Source organism: Natator depressus, chromosome 7 (genome assembly GCF_965152275.1).
Source record: "Natator depressus isolate rNatDep1 chromosome 7, rNatDep2.hap1, whole genome shotgun sequence".
In the NCBI taxonomy this organism is placed as follows: domain Eukaryota; kingdom Metazoa; phylum Chordata; order Testudines; family Cheloniidae; genus Natator; species Natator depressus.
This window is the reverse complement of record NC_134240.1, coordinates 53,262,846-53,281,744: the sequence shown is the minus strand read 5'-3', so window position 1 is coordinate 53,281,744 and position 18,899 is coordinate 53,262,846. Positions and strand designations below refer to the sequence as shown.

Genomic DNA, 18,899 nt, shown 5'->3' with positions numbered 1-18,899 from the left:
AGTCCCAACCCAGCCTGCATGCTCAATGGATCCCATGCCAGGCGGTGACAGCAGGGCTCACACTGGCAAGGGAAAGGTGGTAGTCTGGCCAAGGCCATCCATCATCAAGATCTCCAGCCTATGGGCACACGGCACTGTAGCATTCGCATAGTGTGTGGCCATTATAGTCCCTTTGTCACTCACATCCACCCACCCCCATATGGAAAAAGGGTATATCAGAAGTTGAGGTGGTTCATGACAAAACTGACTGGCGTCAGAGAGATTCTTGCATGAACATACGGGGTTGGTCCCAGGCTATGAAAGAGACATCATGGGCAAGGTAATCATCTTTAGATGCAAGCATTGGAGCTACACCAAGCTCTTCTTCAGGTTTGGGGAAGGAAATCTGAGCCCTGGTCTATGCTACAAATTTATGTCGGTATGTCACTCAGTGGTATGGAAAATCCACACCCCTGAGCACCACAGTTATACCAACCTAACCCCCAGTTTAGATAGCACTATGTTGACAGGGGGCCTTCTCCTGTTAACATAGCGACCACCTCTTAGGGAGGCAGAGTACCCACACCAACGGGAGAAGCTCTTCCATTGGTATAGGTAGCGTTATCACTAAGCACTGCAGTGGACAATAAAGGTTAGACTGTTATGCAAAAGGGGCTTGAAAGGGGCCATTAAGGGTTAGCAGGCAAGTGTGTGTTACAAATTGTTGTAATGAGGCATGAAACCAGTGTTGCCCTGAGTCTGTGGTTTTTAGTATATCACGGTCTGCCAACCCCAGACCTCTTAATTACTAATTGATGGTCTGTCCAACAATGATCCGTACTTCTCATGGCTCATGTTATACAGACATCAGTGTAATCTCAGGCTTTGACTATAACATAATCAAGGAGGTTCCAGTGTTTGGCCCAGGGATGTTTCCAAGTGGTCTTAAATTTGTTACTCTGCCTAAAGATGTTATTTGTGATGAGCAGGTCATGCTCCACACAGTCGCTGAGGAGGAAAATACCTTTGGGGTTTACATTTCCCTCCCACCCCTTCTTTGCCTACTGGGCTGCTCCGGAGGTGGAAGTCCTGTCTAATTCTGGCATTGAAATCTCCCAGGAGGATGAGTTTGTCTGCCTTAGGTGGGGCTGTAAGGACTGCATTGAGAGCTCTATAAGGCTGCTCCTTGTTGTCGTCATCATCATCGATTGTTGGTGTGACATTACACTCTATATGATTTTATAAAAATATGCTAATGAGTGTGAATATAATGTAACCAGAATATGCTTCATGCAAAAGGTCTCTTGTAAAGTATCATTACAAAGCTTACAATCTACTGAATGTGGTCATCCTATTTGTATAAATGTATCACTCTTGTAACTGAAACTAGAAATATGAAATATAACTCTGAGGGCCTATTGTAGTTATGCAGAGTGTGGGCCATTAATGGTGGTTTGCAATCTTAATGGTTCCCATTAACCAGGACAATTGAGTGTAGCTGGCTCTGTCTTACTTGTAAGTCTTCTTGTATACCTGTGGACTGGCAAGTGGGTAATGAAGTCTTACAGTGACATGTGATCATGGCACCTGAACTGGAATCCATCTTTAACCTGGTGCTTTTCCATTGAGAAGGAGGGGTGGGAACCCAGAGGGACAAAGGATTCCTGCCTTATGCAGAAGATATATAAGTGGGTGGAACAGAACAAATGGGACATCCATCATGAGCTGGAACAAGGGCTGTACCAAGGGAAAGAATTGTGCCCAGACTAGGAAGGCATCCAGTCTGTGAAAGAAACTTATTGAAACAGCGCTGAGGGTGAGATTTTATCTGTATTCAGTTTTATTACTGTACTAGGCTTAGACTTGCGTGTTCTATTTTATTGTGCTTGGTAATTCACTTTGTTCTGTCTTGTATTACTTGGAACCACTAAATCCTACTTTCTGTATTTAATAAAATCACTTTTTACTTATTAACCAAGAGTATAAATACCTGGGGGGGCAAACAGCTGTGCATACCACTCTAGCAGTGTTATAGAGGGTGAACAATTTATGAGTTTACCCTAGATAAAGCTTATAGAGGGTAAAATGGATTTATTTGGGGTTTGGACCCCACTGGGAGTTGGGCATCAGAGTGTTAAAGACAGGAACACGTCTTAAGCTGATTTCAGTTTAAGCCTACAGCTGTTAGTGGACGTGGTTCAGACCTGGGTCTAGGTTTGCAGCAGGCTAGCGGTTCTGGCTCAAATCAGGCAGGGCACTGAAGTCCCAAGCTGGGAGGGCAGGGAAAGCAGGGGCAGAAATAGTCTTGGCACATCAGTTGGCAGTACCCAAGGGGGTTTCTGTGATCCAACCCGCCACAGTTGGGGCATATGCACTGATGACCCTGGCATAGTGGTTGTTGGTGAGCTTGAGCCAAAGAGTCATAAGATATTCCTGATACCAATGGGAAGATCCAAAAGCTGACTTGCGATCTTATTTTTGATGGCAAAGTCAATCCTGTGAATTAGTCTCTCTTCAGGTGGCCTTCCTTTTCTAAAGACGGTGTAGCCACCTCCATCCTCTTTTAATTGGCCCTCATTGGCCCAGTGGGTCTCACTCAAGGCTGCAATATCAATGGTGAGTCTTGCCAGTTCTCTGGTAATTATGGCAGTTCTTTCTGGGCATTCACTGTGCTGAGAGTCCAGAAGGGTGTGGATATTCCAGATGGCGAAATTCCTTGTCTTTTATCTCTTGTTTTGGCCATGGAGTTGAGTGATCCCACTGGATCTGGCCATCCAGTCAGAAGCCTGCAGCTTGCTCCACAACACCGCACACGCCCAGAGTAAACCAAAGCAGTACAATGTCAAAGCACTTCAAGACCAAGCCAGCTAAGAGACGTTCCAGCAACACGTTTCTGAGAAACTCTCCAACTTGCCTAACATCGTCATTGACATTCAAGAGCACTGGCATCAACTTAAAAATACCATTCACAGTGCATGTGCTGAAACCATAGGATACTCCAATCATCATCAGCACCAAGACTGATTTGATGAAAACAATGAGAAAATCCTAGCATTAATTCAACAGAAAATAAATGCATTCTGTCACTGGCAAAATGATTCCTCTATTCAATGAAAACACAAGGCCTAGCACCTGCTCAAAGCTGAAGTCCAAAGAAGGCTATGTGACATCAAAAACAAGTGATGACAAGAGAAGGCCTCTGAGATCCAGGGTGTGACATTATTGACATGAACTGTGACCACATAGATCATTGTTGCAACCAGCATCCTATAGTTACACCAAATCTTGTACGAAAGAGGTCAAGTAAGGTGTCTATGAAAAGGTTAAGATTTGCTGGTTATGATTATGCTACCTGTATGTATGTATCATTTTTGTATTTCAAGTTATGTATTGGCTCTATATCTGTTTCAAATGTTGGCTTATGGGGTAACACCCACAAAGTAATCAGCCAGATATACCATGTAAGATATCTGGAAAAATGTTATTTCCCAAATATGATAATCTTGTTTATATGTTTGTATCACCTTTGTGTTATGAGTTATAGGGCTTGGCTACACTTACAAGTTAGAGCGCATTAAAGCAGCCCTGGGCGCCCTAATCCCTGACACGTTCACACTGGCAAGGCACGTAGAGCGCCCGGACTCTGCAGCTGGAGCGCTCCTGGTAATCCACCTCCACGAGAAGCATAAAGCTTGCTGTGCCCCAGTTGAAACGCCCGGGCGTCAGTTTGAACGAGGTGTTGCATTACTGCGCTGTGATTGGCCTCCGGAAACGTCCCATAATCTTCCGAAGTCAAGTGGCCACTCTTCTCATTGTTTTGAAATCTGCAGGAATGCGGATATCCTGTTTCAAAGCTCCATTTCTGACAGCTGTTGCTTATCTGCTCTGGGACAAAGCAAACCATTACTGTGAAATGCTGTGTGAGTGTGTGTGTGTGTGAGTGAGAGAGAGAGGGGGGCAGGGGGAGGAAGGTCTGCTGCTGTCTCAATTTACAAGACAGCATGCTGACACGCTCTTAGCCTCCCCAAAACCCACTCTCCCCCCCCACACACAACACACTCCCTGTCACACTCCCCCCCTCATTTGAAAAGCATGTTGCAGCCACTTGCACGCTGGGATAGCTACCACAATCCAGTGCTCTTTGTGGCATTGCAAAAGCTGCTAATGTCTCCACGACAGGGCACTTCCAGCTATGAGTGTAAACACACGGCAGCATTTTCCCTGCTGCGGTCTCCGAAAGCTGGTTTAACTCCCAGCGCTCTACATCTGCAAGTGTAGCCATGCCCATAGATATGTATGTATGTCTGTATTTGAAACTTGTGCTATGCTTCTGGGTGACACCCCAGACAGTTTGGTGTTAGCACTTCTGAGCCTGCTTGATGGCCTATTAAGGACCATCAGCTATACAACTGACCCATTAAGAAAAGGCAGATACACCTTATGACTCAGCAAGGTATGCAGGAACATGCCTATGGAGAGAACTCTTAGGGCTTGGCTACACTTGTGAGTTAGAGTGCATTAAAGTAGCCCCAGGTGCCCTAACTCATGACGTGTCCACACTGGCAAGGCATGTAGAGCGCCTGGACTCTGCAGCTGGAGCGCTCCTGGTAATCCACCTCAACACGAAGCATAACGATTGCTGCGCTGGAGTGCCACCAGCATGGATGCTCTGATCAGCCTCCAGAAGTGTCCCACAATGCCTGTTCTAGCCACTCTGGTCATCACTTTGAACTCTGCTGCCCTGCCTTCAGGTGACCAACCATCAGACCCGCCCTTTAAATTATCTGGGAATTTTGAAAATCCCCTTCCTGTTTGCTCAGCAAGGCGTGGAGTGCTCTCAGCCAATCTTTCCAGGTGACCATGCCTCCATGCACCAGGCGATCCCCAGTATGGAACAATAGCGAAGTGCTGGACCTCATCAGTGTTTTGGGGGAGGAAGCTGTCCAGTCCCAGCTGCACTCCATATGTAGGAATTACGATACCCTCGGGAAAATATCAAGGGACATGATGGAAAGGGGCCATGACCGGGACGCACTGCAGTGCAGGGTTAAAGTGAAGGAGCTGCAGAATGCCTACCACAAAGCCCGCGAGGCAAACCGCCACTCCAATGCTGGCCCCACGACCTGCCGTTTCTACAAAGAGCTGGATGCAATACTTGAGGGCGATCCCACCTCCACTCCCAAAAACACTACGGACACTTCAGAGCCCAGTTCAACAAGGCAGGAGGAGGAGGAAAATGGGAGTGAGAGTGCTAAGAAGGAGGGGGACAGCCCGGCATCCCTAGATGCATGCAGCCAAGAGCTGTTCTCAAGCTAGGTGGAAGGTAGCCAGTCGCAGCAGACGGTGCTTGGGGAAGGACAAACACCAGAAGAGGTGCCCAGTAAGTGGCTTTTATTTTGGGAAGGAAGTTGTTCGGTGTGGGCTCTTGGGGCGAGGAGTGTTAGGGCTGCATGCATGACTAGATGCGGAATAGAGCGTTGATGTGCTCTCTCACATCATGATAATGGGCCTCAGTGATCTCTTCAAAGGTCTGATGCAGAAATGGACAATCCGCTTGCACAAGTTCCTTGGCAGAGCTACTATGCTCCTTGTCCCAGTAAGGCTAACATATCCGCGCCACTGTGCCGTGAAAGGCAGGGGAACCATTGCTGCACACAGGCAAGGTGCATATGGGCCAGGGTGGAAGCCACATTGTAGGAGAAGACCCTCCCTTGCTTCCCAGGTCACTCTCAGCAGCGAGATATCTTCCAGGATGAACTCCTGTGGAAAATGTGGGGACAGTATTCAGTATACGGGCCCCCTGCAGTTGTTAGCTCTCCCTAAGGCACAGAACCCCAGAGGACAGTACAGCCATGAAACAATCAGTCCCCCTTGCCCCTGTGCTTACTCACCATTTTAGGGCTCCTGTGGGTTATGTGTGCTCGCTTTGGGATGGGCAATTTCTGCTATTGTGTAGACTGTGCTTGTCTAAGTACAGCCAAATCATTGCTCTGTCTGGTGTGAACAATGCTGCCTCTGTTAAGTGTTGCACTTTGGCTTTACAGATGCAACCTTGAGATCCCAGCCATCCTGATCAACGGCCGAAAGACTCCAAAGAATCAGGCAGTGGCCACATAGAAGCAAAGAGGACTTGCTGCATGAAGTAATGCAGCAGGCCCTTAATGAAAATCAAAAAGCGCAGGAGTGGCAGGAGAGTGAAATGCGGATCGCCGGCACCAAACCATGGAGTGGCTGCTAAGCATCATTGAGCATCAAGCGGACTTGATACAGGCGCTCGTAGCAATGCAGGCGGAGCACTACCACCCCCACCCGCAGCCCTTGTCCTAAACATCTTTCCCTTATGCCCCCATGTCACCACCAACCCACTTTCCCCAACATCCGGGTTCTTATCGCCACCAGCTGCCTCCAACACCTGTATCTTCACCACCCAGGCCTGCAAACTATGACCCTTACCCTCTTCACTCAACCCCCATCACCATGCATTTTAGCCAGCCAGAAGTGCAGCACTCATTGCACAGCACTCCAGATAGGAAGGCTGAGTATAACAACAGGACATATGCAAATATGTGATTGTACCATTCCCCACCCCACCCCCTTGCCCTTTCTGTTTCCCAAGCAGTTGTGTTTCTGTTCAATAAATGAATTTTTTGGCTTTGAAATCATTCTTTATTATTGCATTAAGTAAAACATACCTTAGCCCAGGAAAGCAACAGGCACTGCAAGTCACACAGATTCCTACTAACATTGGAACCACTGCACTTCACTCCAGTGCAGGGCACCAAACATTACTGGTAGCTTTCAGCCTCAAATTGCTCCCTCAAGACATCCCTAATCCTTGCAGCCCTGCACTGGGCCCCTCTAATAGCCCTGCTCTCAGGCTGTTCAAATTCAGCCTCCAGGTGTTGAATCTCAGAGATCCATGCCTGAGTGAATCTTTCACCCTTCCCTTCACAAATGTTATGGAGGGTACAGCTTGCAGATATAATTGTGAGGATGTTGTCATCAGCTAGGTCCAGCTTGTCATATAGACAGCGCCAGCAGTCCTTTAAACGGCCAAAAGCACACTCCAGTCATTCTGCACCGATTCATCCTATTGTTGAACTGCTCCTTGCTGCTGTCAAGGCTCCCTGCAAACTTGCATCTACACGATTCCAACAGTCGACTTTCCCACTCCAGATTGGTTAGCAACCGATCGGTAGCTGTCTGGAGTTGCCAGCTTCCAGATTGCAATCGCCACCCGCTTCGCCACCAGCAGTGCGGCTCTCAACCTCTTGTCCTTGCGCTGCAGGGTGGGGGCAAGCTCAGCACACAGTCCCATGAAGGTGGCTTTTCTCATGCGAAAGTTCTGCAGTCACTGCTCGTCATCCCAGACTTGCATGACGATGTGATCCCACCACTCAGTGCTTGTTTCCTGAGCCCAAAAGCGGTGTTCCACTGCGGTGAGCATGTCCATGAATGCCGCAAGCAATCTCGTGTCGTAAGCATTATGCTAGTCAACATCGTCTGACTCCTCACTGTCAGTTTGTAGCTTAAGGAGTAACTCGAATACCATTCGTGACGTGCTGGTGAGACCCATCAGCATATTTCTCAGCAGTTTGGGCTCTATTCCCGCAGACTGAAAGGGAAGACAGCATGCGCAGTACAAAAAATATTGAAAGATGGTGCCAAATGTGGACGGAAGCACAGGGATTGCTGGGATGCGAAGCGATGCATCACGGGGTGTTGGGACAGGACCCAGAATGTCCTGCACTCCCCTGCCCCCTTCCCACAAGTCACAGCGCCAAAATGGGAAGAGGTGCTCTGTGGTTTAGCTGCCCATAATGCACCGTTCCCAATACCACTGCAAGTGCCGCAAATGTGGACACGCCAGTGCGCTTGCAGCTGACAGTGTGAACATAGTGCAGTGCTTTCCCTATTGCACTCTCTGAGGGCTGGTTTAACTCACAGCACTCTACATCTGCAAGTGTAGCCATGCCCTAAGGCAGAGGTGGGGAAACTACGGCCCACGTGACCATCTTACTCAGTCCCTTAACTCCTGGCCAGGGAGGCTAGCCCCTGGCCCCTCCCCTGCTGTCTCCCCTCCCCCGCAGCCACGCGGGCAGCATTCTGGGCAGCAGGGCTGTGCACTCATGCAGGGCAGCATGGCAGTGTGTCTGGCTCCAGCCAGGTGGTGCGGCAGCTAGACTTGCTGCTCTGAGCGGCATGGTAGGGGAGCCGGGGGGTTCGATAAGGGGCAAGTGGTTATGGGGGGGGCAGTCGGGACAGGGGGTGGTTGGATGGGGCGGAGGTTCGGTGGGGGGAGGGTGGTCGGGGACGGGAAACAGGAGGCAGTTGGATAGGGCAGAGGTTCTGGGGGGGCAGTCAGGGGATGGGGAGCAGGGGGGGTTAGATAGAGGATGGGGTCCTGGGGGTCCCAGGATGGCTGCACCCTCAAGAACAATGCAGCCACTAAACAATGGTGGAAGGAGCACTTTGAGAGCCTACTAAACTGCGAATCCAGTCTCTGAAGACACCATCCAGTTTATTCCACTACGTTCAGCAATGGAACACCTTGCTGATCCTCCATCTTCTGAGGAAGTCCAGCATGCCATCACCCAGACAAAAAAATCACAAGGCACAAGGCCCAGAAAGCATCCCTGATGTGGTTTTTAAAGCTGGTGGAACAATACTCCAGCAAACTCTGCCAACTTCTCAACAAAATCTGGACCTGCGAAGAAATTCCACCTGACTTTAAGAATGCCAATATTGTTACAATATTCAAGAAAGGGGGCAAATCTGTGTGTGGGAACTACAAAGGTATTGCCTTTCTATCACAGGAGAGATCCTTGCCTCCAGATCCTACTAAACCATCTCCTTCCCCTTGCCAAGGAACTCCTCCCCGAATCACAGTGTGACTTCAGGCCATCCCGAGGCACAACCGACATGATCTTCGTGGCATGACAGATTCAGAAGTACAGAAAGCAACACTAGGAACAGTTCATGGCATTCATTGACCTAACCAAAGCCTTTGACTATCGATCTTGATGCCCTATGGAAGGTGCTGTCTAGGTTTGGCTATCCACAGAAATTCATCAGATTCCTCCATGATGGGATGACTGCCACCACTCTGTGCAATGGCTCAGAGACTGAACCATTCATCATTTGCACTGATGTCAAGCAGGGCTGTGTCACTGCTCCAACCCTCTTCTCTGTTTACCCTGCCATGATCCTGATTCTCTTCCACAACCGCCTTCCTGACAGAATCAGGATCGAGTATTGTATGGATGGTCAACTCCTCAATCTCAGTCTCCAAACAAAATCCAAGATCACGAGAACTGGCATCACTGACCTTCAGTATGCAGATGACAGTCATTGTTGCGCGCACAGAGGCCGATTTGCAAAGCACCCTAAATCTTTTTGCATATGCCTATCACAGCCTGGGTCTTCCTCTCAACATCAGGAAAACCAAGGTACTCTACCAACCTTCACCTGCACAAACTACTCTTCATACTCCACAAATCACCATTAGTGGAGAACCCCTGGAAAATGTGGACCATTTTCCATACGTTGGCAGCCATCTCTCCCAAACAGCCAACATTGACACAGAAATTGAATACAGGATCCACTGTGCCAGCACATCCTTTGGAAGACTACTCAAATGAGTCTTCAATGATCAGGATTTGCAAGCAGGCACCAAGATCTTGGTTTACAAGGCAGCTGTCATCCCCATCCTTCTTTATGGGTGTGAGACCTGGGTAACCTACAGACGACATTTCAAGCTGCTGGAGTGGTTCCAGTAGCACTGCCTCAGGAGGATTCTCAGGATCAGCTGTGAAGACCGATGCCCTAACATCAGCATTCTCTCTGCAGCCAACCTCAGCAGTGTAGAAGCGCAGGTCATGAAACACCAACTCCACTGGGCTGGCCACTATGTACATGTGCCTGACACTCGCCTCCGAAGCAAATAATCTTCTCAGTTAAGTCAGGGAAGAAGGGCTTGTGGAGGGCAGCAGAAGCACTTCAAAAACATATGGAAAATACACCTTAAAAAGGGAGGCATCAACCCAACAAACTGGGAGGACTTGGCATGGAACAGAACACAGTGGCGCCACACCATACACCAAGCCAAAGCTCACTTTGAGGAGAGCAGACGTGCTCATGAGACAGAGAAGCCACAAAAGAGAAAAGAAAGGGCACAACACTCCAACCAACAATTATGTCTCCTCCAAGATTACACCTGCCACTTCTGTGGGAAAATCTGCAGGGCATAAACTGCGCTCCTCAGCCACCTAAAAACTCACCAATGAGCCCCCCTTGGCAGACATCATCCTCGCATCGAGGGATAGCCAAAGGTTTTTAGTATCTAACAGCACTATGAATTTAAGTTCCCAGTCTTGTCTTTTGAAGGCATTGTGCAGGGTTCCTTTGAGGACAAGTATTGAAAGATCAGATATAAAGTGATCACTTTGTGAAAAGTGTTTGCCTACAGGTAAAATGTTTTTGTCTTATTTTTGTGTATGAATTTATTACCTCACCTACTTTGTCTCTGAAAATAGATGGGCTGTTTAGAAAGGAGACTAATAAAATGAGGGGATATGTCCAAGGTTAAAATAAAAAGACTGGTACAGAGAACAGCCAATCAGATCCTCTTTTTTTGATCTCTGATAATACAAGAACAATTTAATGGTTCATTACAACAATCTGTAACCCACTTAAACCCTTTTTTTCCCCCCTTCCCTCCTATGACAGGACATTTCACCTTGAAATATGTTAACTACATCTGCTAAGCAATCTGTTCCACCTTGTATTTAGCTGTAACATACATTTCCCAGACCTGAAAAAGAGCACTATGTAGCTCAAACGTTTGTTTCTCTCACCACCAGAAGTTGGTCCAATGAAAGATATTACCTCACCCACCTTGTCCCTTTAATTTAAAGGCAACACATTTACGACCCATTTAAAAAAAACCCACAATGCCATCTCTTATCACTGAGGCCAAAAGCTTAGTGGGATTCACTAAGGATTAGACATTTTTATTAACATCCACACTTACATAGGAGCACTTGAAATTGTATAAAGGGTGTAATGCTCATTTTTCAGGGTATACATCAACCCCTGTCTCAGGATAAGAAAATTCATCTGCTAGCAGTGGATTCCATAATTGTTTCTTACACTTTCTTCTGAAGCAGCTGGTACTGGCTGCTGTTAGAAGATAATGGGTTAGAGCAGTGATACTCAGACTGAGGCTCACGAGCCGTAAGAGTCTCATTAATGTGTCTCCTGCAGCTCTTTGCAGCACATAACATAAAACAGATTGGATAATAATTTATATCAAAGTTATTAACCAATCAGGATGCTTTTACTATGTTATTAACATACTATAGATAAAATAATAATACTTGGTCATTTTGCTGTGAGAATAATTTATATATATAAAAATACAAACTAAATATTTCCCATTATACTGTTTAAATATGAATACATAGTACTATAGTAAATGAAACAATGAATTCACACAATTCTTTTGGGTAATGTTGAACGCTAATTTGGCTCCTGAACCACTGAGGTCTGAGTATCACTGGGCTAGAGGGTCTGACACAATGAGGAAAACAAATTGTTACATTGTAACAATGAAAAACAAACAATATACTGTGGTCAGAGGTCCATCACTTTCTCAAATGCTTTGCTAATGTTAGAGATTGGTTTGATAGCGTATTAGTAGCCAGGAAATTTTAAAGAAGGGAGGTACCAACGGTAGATTTAAAAGTTAGAGAAAGTGCCAAGGGCAAAGGAGTTTTTAACAATGGTAGGAAGACTTACTACATAATAGGTTATTAGAGAGACAAGGTGGATGAGGTAATGTCTTTTATTGGACCACCTTCTGTTGGTGAGAGATATTACCTCAGGCACCTAGTCTCTCTAATACCTGGGACCGACATGGATACAACTACACTGCATACATAATAGGTTAGGAAGAAGAAAAGACCATATTAGTTTTCTTAAGCCACTCATGTCCTGATACAAAGAAGTGACAAGGAGTAAAAAGAAAGGAAGGGAACAAAGAAAGGAGAAACTCATGAATAGGGAGATTATAGGACTTGCCTACACGCAAACTGGAACCAAAACAAATCTGGTTTAATTCACACTATTAGTTATTTTGGTGCAGTCCCATCTGTGGACACAGAGTATGACTGCCCTATTTTGATTTAGCTTAAGTCAGTACAAAAAACTGACCTAAATTAAAATAATTATTCCAAAACAAATGTCCACCCTCAGACTTGCACCAAAATAATAGTATGAATTAAAACAGATGTTATTTTGGTTCCAGTGTGTGGGTTGACAAGCTCTTAATTGAGAATTAGGGCAAACAAACTGAAAGAGGTAGGCAAAGACAGAACAGAAATTACAGCTCTGCATTCTAAGGTCCACTTTCAGATGTGCAAAGGCAATGATTCTCAAAGTGATCTGCTGAGCTGTTTCTAAATAATGGTCAAATGTTTCAGTCGTCAGGGAGCTTTGACTTAGACTTCTAGGATTTTCACATTCTTTAAAGAAAAACACTATCTGAAACCCACTTTCTGCCCATTATGCAGCTGCTACATGTGTGCCTGAAGTTTCTTTAGTGTCAATTCAACAGTGATGAAATTTATGGATAACCAAGTGTGGTAGGGTAGCGCACACATACAGGAGGACAAATCCAAACTGCAACTGTTAAAGCATTGGGAAGCTACAGCCAAGGAGGGATTTGGTACTATAAACCGAGTTAGAAGCTTATGAAGAGGAAACAAAACAGCAAAGATACAGAATTGGTAGAACTAACTGAGCAGCGGTACTCATGAAAGCAAATGCATTTTCAGCCTCTTGCCATGCTACCCTCCTCATATTATTTTGTGACCATACACTAAGTGTTGCAGAGAAAGACAGAGGGGAATGTGTCTACATCATCTTTATCTTCTGACATGATCCACAAAAAATGGGAAAAAACATACAATTATTGCTTTAGGTGACAAAGATTAAAAAAAATTTTTTTTTGCCAACCTGCATGGTTGACGTTTCCATACAGCTTCCTTATACCAACTTGAAATGATATAGGATGTCATAGGGTCAGATTGATACAACTCTTGTCTGCTTTTTAACCAACACAACTGAGTTAGGAAGGGAGGGTAAGATTCTAAAGTTTCTTTTTTCAGCCTTCCTTTGACTGCAGAGGTGTATGACCTCATGTCAAACTGCCTTTTAGTATTTAGTATTTGTATTACCATTGTGCCTAGGAGCCTCAGTCATGGACCATGGCCCCACTGTGCTAAGTGCTGTAGAGACAGAACAAGATGACTGTCCCTGCCCCAAAGAGCACCCTGACTTTAAAGAAAGAGTAGATACACTGATCAGAACACTTGTAGTGATGAGAAATCCAATGTCATAGCTTAGTATGTAAACTAAATGCACCTTTACCTAGTATGTAAACTTATGCACCTGCATAAGACAAGAAAAACTGTCTTTTACACCTACAGCAGAGAATAACAGGCTAAAAACACTGTGGGATCTTTTTTGCCTTCCTTTGAAGCAGAAGTCCACTGGAGTAAATCTTATGTGCGTATGCCATTTCCTTCTCAGGGACCATCCGCTCATTGCACTGATATGTAACAATCCCAGCTAAGTATATTCAAGGTGGTAAATGTCGGTTCAGCTAGGTAACTTCCATAAACATTGAAAGGGGTAATCTCACAACATTCCTGCAGGCACAATTTATTCCAGATAATTAATGCACAAAGCCCATCACTTATCTCAAAGTATCAGTTCAGCAGTGATTTTGGATATAACAAATGTAGGAACATGCCCTCTGTAACAGATTGGAATCTCTCCAGAAAATAATGATGGTTATTTAGCAATGACTGGCTTGTGTTTTCATATACAGATGGCTGAAAAGATTATTTATCAGTGTTAAGTGTACAATATCTATGTTTTAAGCTACAGTCAAGTGTATAGAGGAGACAATGAGATTCAAATTAAAGTGCAATGCACAGATTACAAGTTTAGCCTAGACTTGCAAGAGTGCTGTTGCCAACTGCTGTGTTTAATTTGAACTTTATTTTTGGATTCCAAGAAAATCAGAAATTATTCTGCCATATTAATGGAGTACTCCAAGAAAAATGGGGTCCTTGAGATTCTAATTGTAGCTAATAATCGTACTCTCTCAAAATATCAACTAGAAATGGTTATGGAAATAGACCAAAAAGCAGTCATAATTTAACCCAAGCCATCTCAGAGGAAAGGGAATGTTCTTAGCAAAACCAAGGTTCAGAAAGAGTGGAAAGTTAAACACATCCAAACAGGAAATATTAAAAATACAGAACTTGATTGGCAGCAGGTTGAATTGATTACTCACCTAGACCCCAGGCTTCCCCTTCCTCCCTCCCCCCCCAAAATACAGGGTTTGGAAAAATAATCAGCAGTGTTTATTTACTAACAATGACATAAAATACATCTTAATATTTTTTTTTTATTTCTTTACAAATTAAAAGATGCATTGGAAAAAAAACAAGAGTGAAGAAAATGAAAGGTTCACTTATGAGCTTATTTTCCCCTCTTATATTAATACTAGAAATTAGTATTGTGAAAGTCTGTGGTTGCCAAGCATTGTATTCTTGGGAAGCTCTCTCTCCATCAGTTTAAAAAACCCTCTACATTTTTGGTTGGAGGCAGTGTATGGGGTAAAAAATGTCAGCCACATACATACAAAAAATGCTGAAGAACTGTCTGCTGTATTTTAAAGGAGTTTCTTCATTACCATTCTCATATTCCCCTTTGTGTGTAGTGATATGAGGGAAGACAAACTAGCGGCAGTAGAAGAAAAACAGATTCACACACACTACAGGTCATGGGACTAAAACCACAGAGCCAAGTTTTTTGTTTTAAAACTAAACAGGTCTTCTGCAAAAGGATCCTATTTTGAAAAGCTGAGGCCAACTAAAACATGTCCTCTAACTGCATCCAATCTGTTCACCCATTATTCTGCATATTCTCCCATTTTTCCCCTCACATCTTCAGTGCTGCTGTCCCCTCATTAAATCCTGGGTATTGTAAGAGCTCTGTCAGTGTTAAAGTAAATTACCCCCCTTTCAAAAATTAATGAACAAGCCCTTAGAATTCTGAATCTGATTTAAACTCATCACTCCCCTTTGCAGGAGTCCTCTCTTCCATCCTTACAGAGTGGAGAGGCAGAGTGGCCAGCCACAAAGTGGATGGGCTAATCTGACTGAGGTATCTTAGGTTAACAAACAGACTTAAAAAAGTTTTCTATGCAGATGGATCAGTAGGTAGAACGAGGGGTATAAACATACAGTGTTGAAAATATTCTTTCCACTATGGCACCTTCCCAACAACTGAGGTCAAGTACTTGGTATTACCTTGTGCAGTGCAGTTTAAACTCTGTTCTTGTTCCTTTGCATCCCCTTCCTTGAACTCTGGGGTACAAAGCAGTCTCAAGCTTGCACCACTAAGATTCAGATCCTTGCTTATTTGCTGTGATTCAGCCTAGTCTGAACAGAAAACAGCTACCTTGCCACTCAGATCCTGTTCCCTACAGCCCTATGTCACCTTGCTAAAAATATTTCCTATTTAAACTGAAACATGGAGGCAGTGGGCATGATCACCACAAATAGACCAGCGTAGGTAGGCTCTAACAAAAGGAGCGAGTGATATGAGGCCATAGAACGTGGCAGGCGTAAGACAACGCTGCACAGAAAAATAAGATGGGGAGGTTGCTTTTCCCAAGGAAGGGAAGGTGGTTGCGGGGGTGCCATTCATGACAACAGAAGGCTCTTAGTCTACCCCTCTCCCATTCAGCAGCTGTTGATTGTTGCTCACTGTTTAAAATTATTTTATTCTTATTATTATACCGTTCTGCACTGCAACTCTTACCACAATAAGATGTGGAGATACGGGAAGGATTTGTCCTGCTAGCCCCTTGCTCACAGCTCAGTTGATGAGTAGTTTGTTTTTTTCTAAATGAAGACTCCTGGGTCCAGAGGGCCACAAGTTGCAGTTTGTGCTCTGCATGTTGTATTTTCCCCTAAACTAGGAAGGAGATTTAAAAAAAATGCTTAGGTGCTCCAACTCCCACCATCTGGCAGGATGGCCTACCTCCTGTCCTCCCCCACCTGGCTCCTCTTCACTCTTGGAGCATGCGCGCGCGCACACAAACACACAGCAACGACTAGTAGTTTTGAAGAGTTATCGCTTTTTCACCCAATGCTGAATCATGTACAGTGAACTGAGAAACTACATTCATTACAACAGGATTAGCGAGCATAGGGGGGTAGATTCCTGCCAAGTACAGGAAATAACTTAGAGACAGGTAAAAGACCTGGGTTCGAAGGCCTTTTCTCTGCCCTCGCCAGGAAATTTTGCATCTCTCTCAAATGGGGCTGGGAGAGGTTGAAAGGATCTTTGCTTATGCAATGTGTATTAAAAATTACGGAATTGTACAGGTTTCTATGTTGTCCTTCTTGAGGGAGCTGGGCCCATGGATCAGGTGGTTAGCGGAGACTGAAATGTCACTGCTGAAGTCCAGCACCACTCCCTCCTCTAGCTCAGTAGCTGCCGAATCTCCTTGTGCATATGACAGAGGAAGTCCACATATGAAGCCCCCCCACTCATGCTCTTGTCCTCCACCAGAAAGTGTTTGAATAGCATCTCCAATTTATCTTCTTGCTTCACAATTATTAGCTATAAGCAAACAAAAAAGATTTGTGAGTAAGCATCAGCTAGTGATCTTAGTACATAAGAAAACATCGAAGTGAGATAAGAAGGTTGAGCAATTAAGAATTCCAGAACAAGAAATCACTGAAGCCACCTACTCAAAACATCTTAATTTCTGTTTCTAAGATTAAACCTCAAGCAAGCTTAGAAGTACTAGAGTGCACAGGGTTGCCTGTACATTAAAGGGGTTCTAGAAATTCCAGTTTTGGCTAGGTGACCAGCAAAGCAGAGGAATTCTACTCTTAAGCAGTGGTCCAGTGAACAGAGCACAGGACTGGAAGGCCAGGAGACCAGAGTTCCATTTCCAGGTTGGCTACTTTAAGAAGTAACTTAACATTTGGTCTTCAGTTTCTGCATCTGAACACGGGGACAGTGATGTTTAATCACTTCATACAGTATTTTGAGATCTGTGGATGAAATGGACTATATAATCAAAATACAAAAGGAATTTAAGTGTGGCTATACCCAAGTGACTAAATATCCAAAATACAGGAGGAACGTAATATTAAAAACCCCTTTTCTGTGGTCATGGAATGTTAAGCCAGTCAGTTGTCCACATGGGCTGAGCATCAGGGCTTTCTAACACAACACCAAGCAACGCAGGGGTCCTTTAGCCAACTATGTGCGTATGGTCAGGTGTGGTGCAAGGCTGAGGGCAGAGCACCTCCAGCCACCTGACAAGTACATCACTAGCCCAATGTACACCGGCTGTGCTACTAGCATTTGGCTTCCTAATTTTGTATTTCTTGTTTCAGAAAGCCTTTTAAAGGTTTGCTGGGGGAGGAGCAGTAATACATAGAGCCCTGCAAGTCTGTGGATATCCACTTTATATCTGTGAAAAGAAAAGGAGGACTTGTGGCACCTTAGAGACTAACAAATTTATTTGAGCATAAGCTTTCGTGAGCTACAGCTCACTTCATCGGATGCATTCAGTGGTAAATACAGTGGGGAGATTTATATACATAGAGAACATGGGTGTTACCATACACACTGTAATGAGAGTGATCACTTAAGGTGAGCTATTACCAGCAGGAAAGCGGGAGGGGAAAAAAAACCTTTTGTAGTGATAATCAAGGTGGGCCATTTCCAGCAGTTGACAAGAACATCTGAGGAACAGTGTGGGGTGCGGGAGGGAATAAACATGGGGAAATAGTTTTACTTTGTGTAATGACCCACCCACTCCCAGTCTTTATTCAAGCTTAAGTTAACTGTATCCAGTTTGCGAATTAATTCCAATTCAGCAGTCTCTCGGAGTCTGTTTTTGAAGTTTTTTTTGTTGAAGAATTGCAACTTTTAGGTCCGTAATCGAGTGACCAAAGAGATTGAAGTGTTCTTCAATGGTCACATAAACACCACCCTATACCGGAAACCTACTGACCGCCATTCCTACCTACAAGCCTCCAGCTTTCATCCAGACCACACCACACGATCCATTGTCTACAGCCAAGCTCTACGATATAACCGCATTTGCTCTAACCCCTCAGACAGACAAACACCTACAAGATCTCTATCAAGCATTCTTACAACTACAATACCCACCTGCTGAAGTGAAGAAACAGATTGACAGAGCCAGAAGAGTACCCAGAAGTCACCTACTACAGGACAGGCCCAGCGAAGAAAATAACAGAACGCCACTAGCCATCACCTTCAGCCCCCAACTAAAACCTCTCCAACGCATCATCAAGGATCTACAGCCTATCCTGAAGGACGACCCATCACTCTCACAGATCTTGGGAGACAGGCCAGTCCTCGCTTACAGACAGCCCCCCAACCTGAAGCAAATACTCACCAGCAACCACACACTACACAACAGAACCACTAACCCAGGAACCTATCCTTGCAACAAAGCCTGTTGCCAACTGTGTCCACATATCTCTTCAGGGGACACCATCATAGGGCCTAATCACATCAGCCTCACTATCAGAGGCTCGTTCACCTGCACATCTACCAATGCGATATATACCATCATGCGCCAGCAATGCCCCTCTGCCATGTACATTGGTCAAACTGGACAGTCTCTATGTAAAAGAATAAATGGATGCAAATCAGAGGTCAAGAATTATAACATTCAAAAACCAGTCGGAGAACAGTTCAATCTCTTTGGTCGCTCGATTACAGACCTAAAACTATTTCCTCATGTTTATTCCCCCCCGCACCCTCCACTATTCCTCAGACGTTCT

The 18,899-nt window shown here is 44.9% G+C and overlaps 1 protein-coding gene across 2 annotated transcripts in view; it reads right to left on the bottom strand.

Annotated features, from left to right (window-relative positions):
• Nucleotides 1-14,515: 14,515 nt before the first annotated feature.
• Nucleotides 14,516-18,899, bottom strand: part of SEC24C (SEC24 homolog C, COPII coat complex component) — a 62,412-nt gene continuing 58,028 nt past the window's right edge. For both annotated transcript variants that reach the window (XM_074958449.1, XM_074958450.1), the window contains one exon: nt 14,516-16,686. In XM_074958449.1, the coding sequence (XP_074814550.1) occupies nt 16,546-16,686 (141 nt within the window). In that variant the 3' untranslated portion in view covers nt 14,516-16,545. The remainder of the gene's footprint in view (nt 16,687-18,899) is intronic.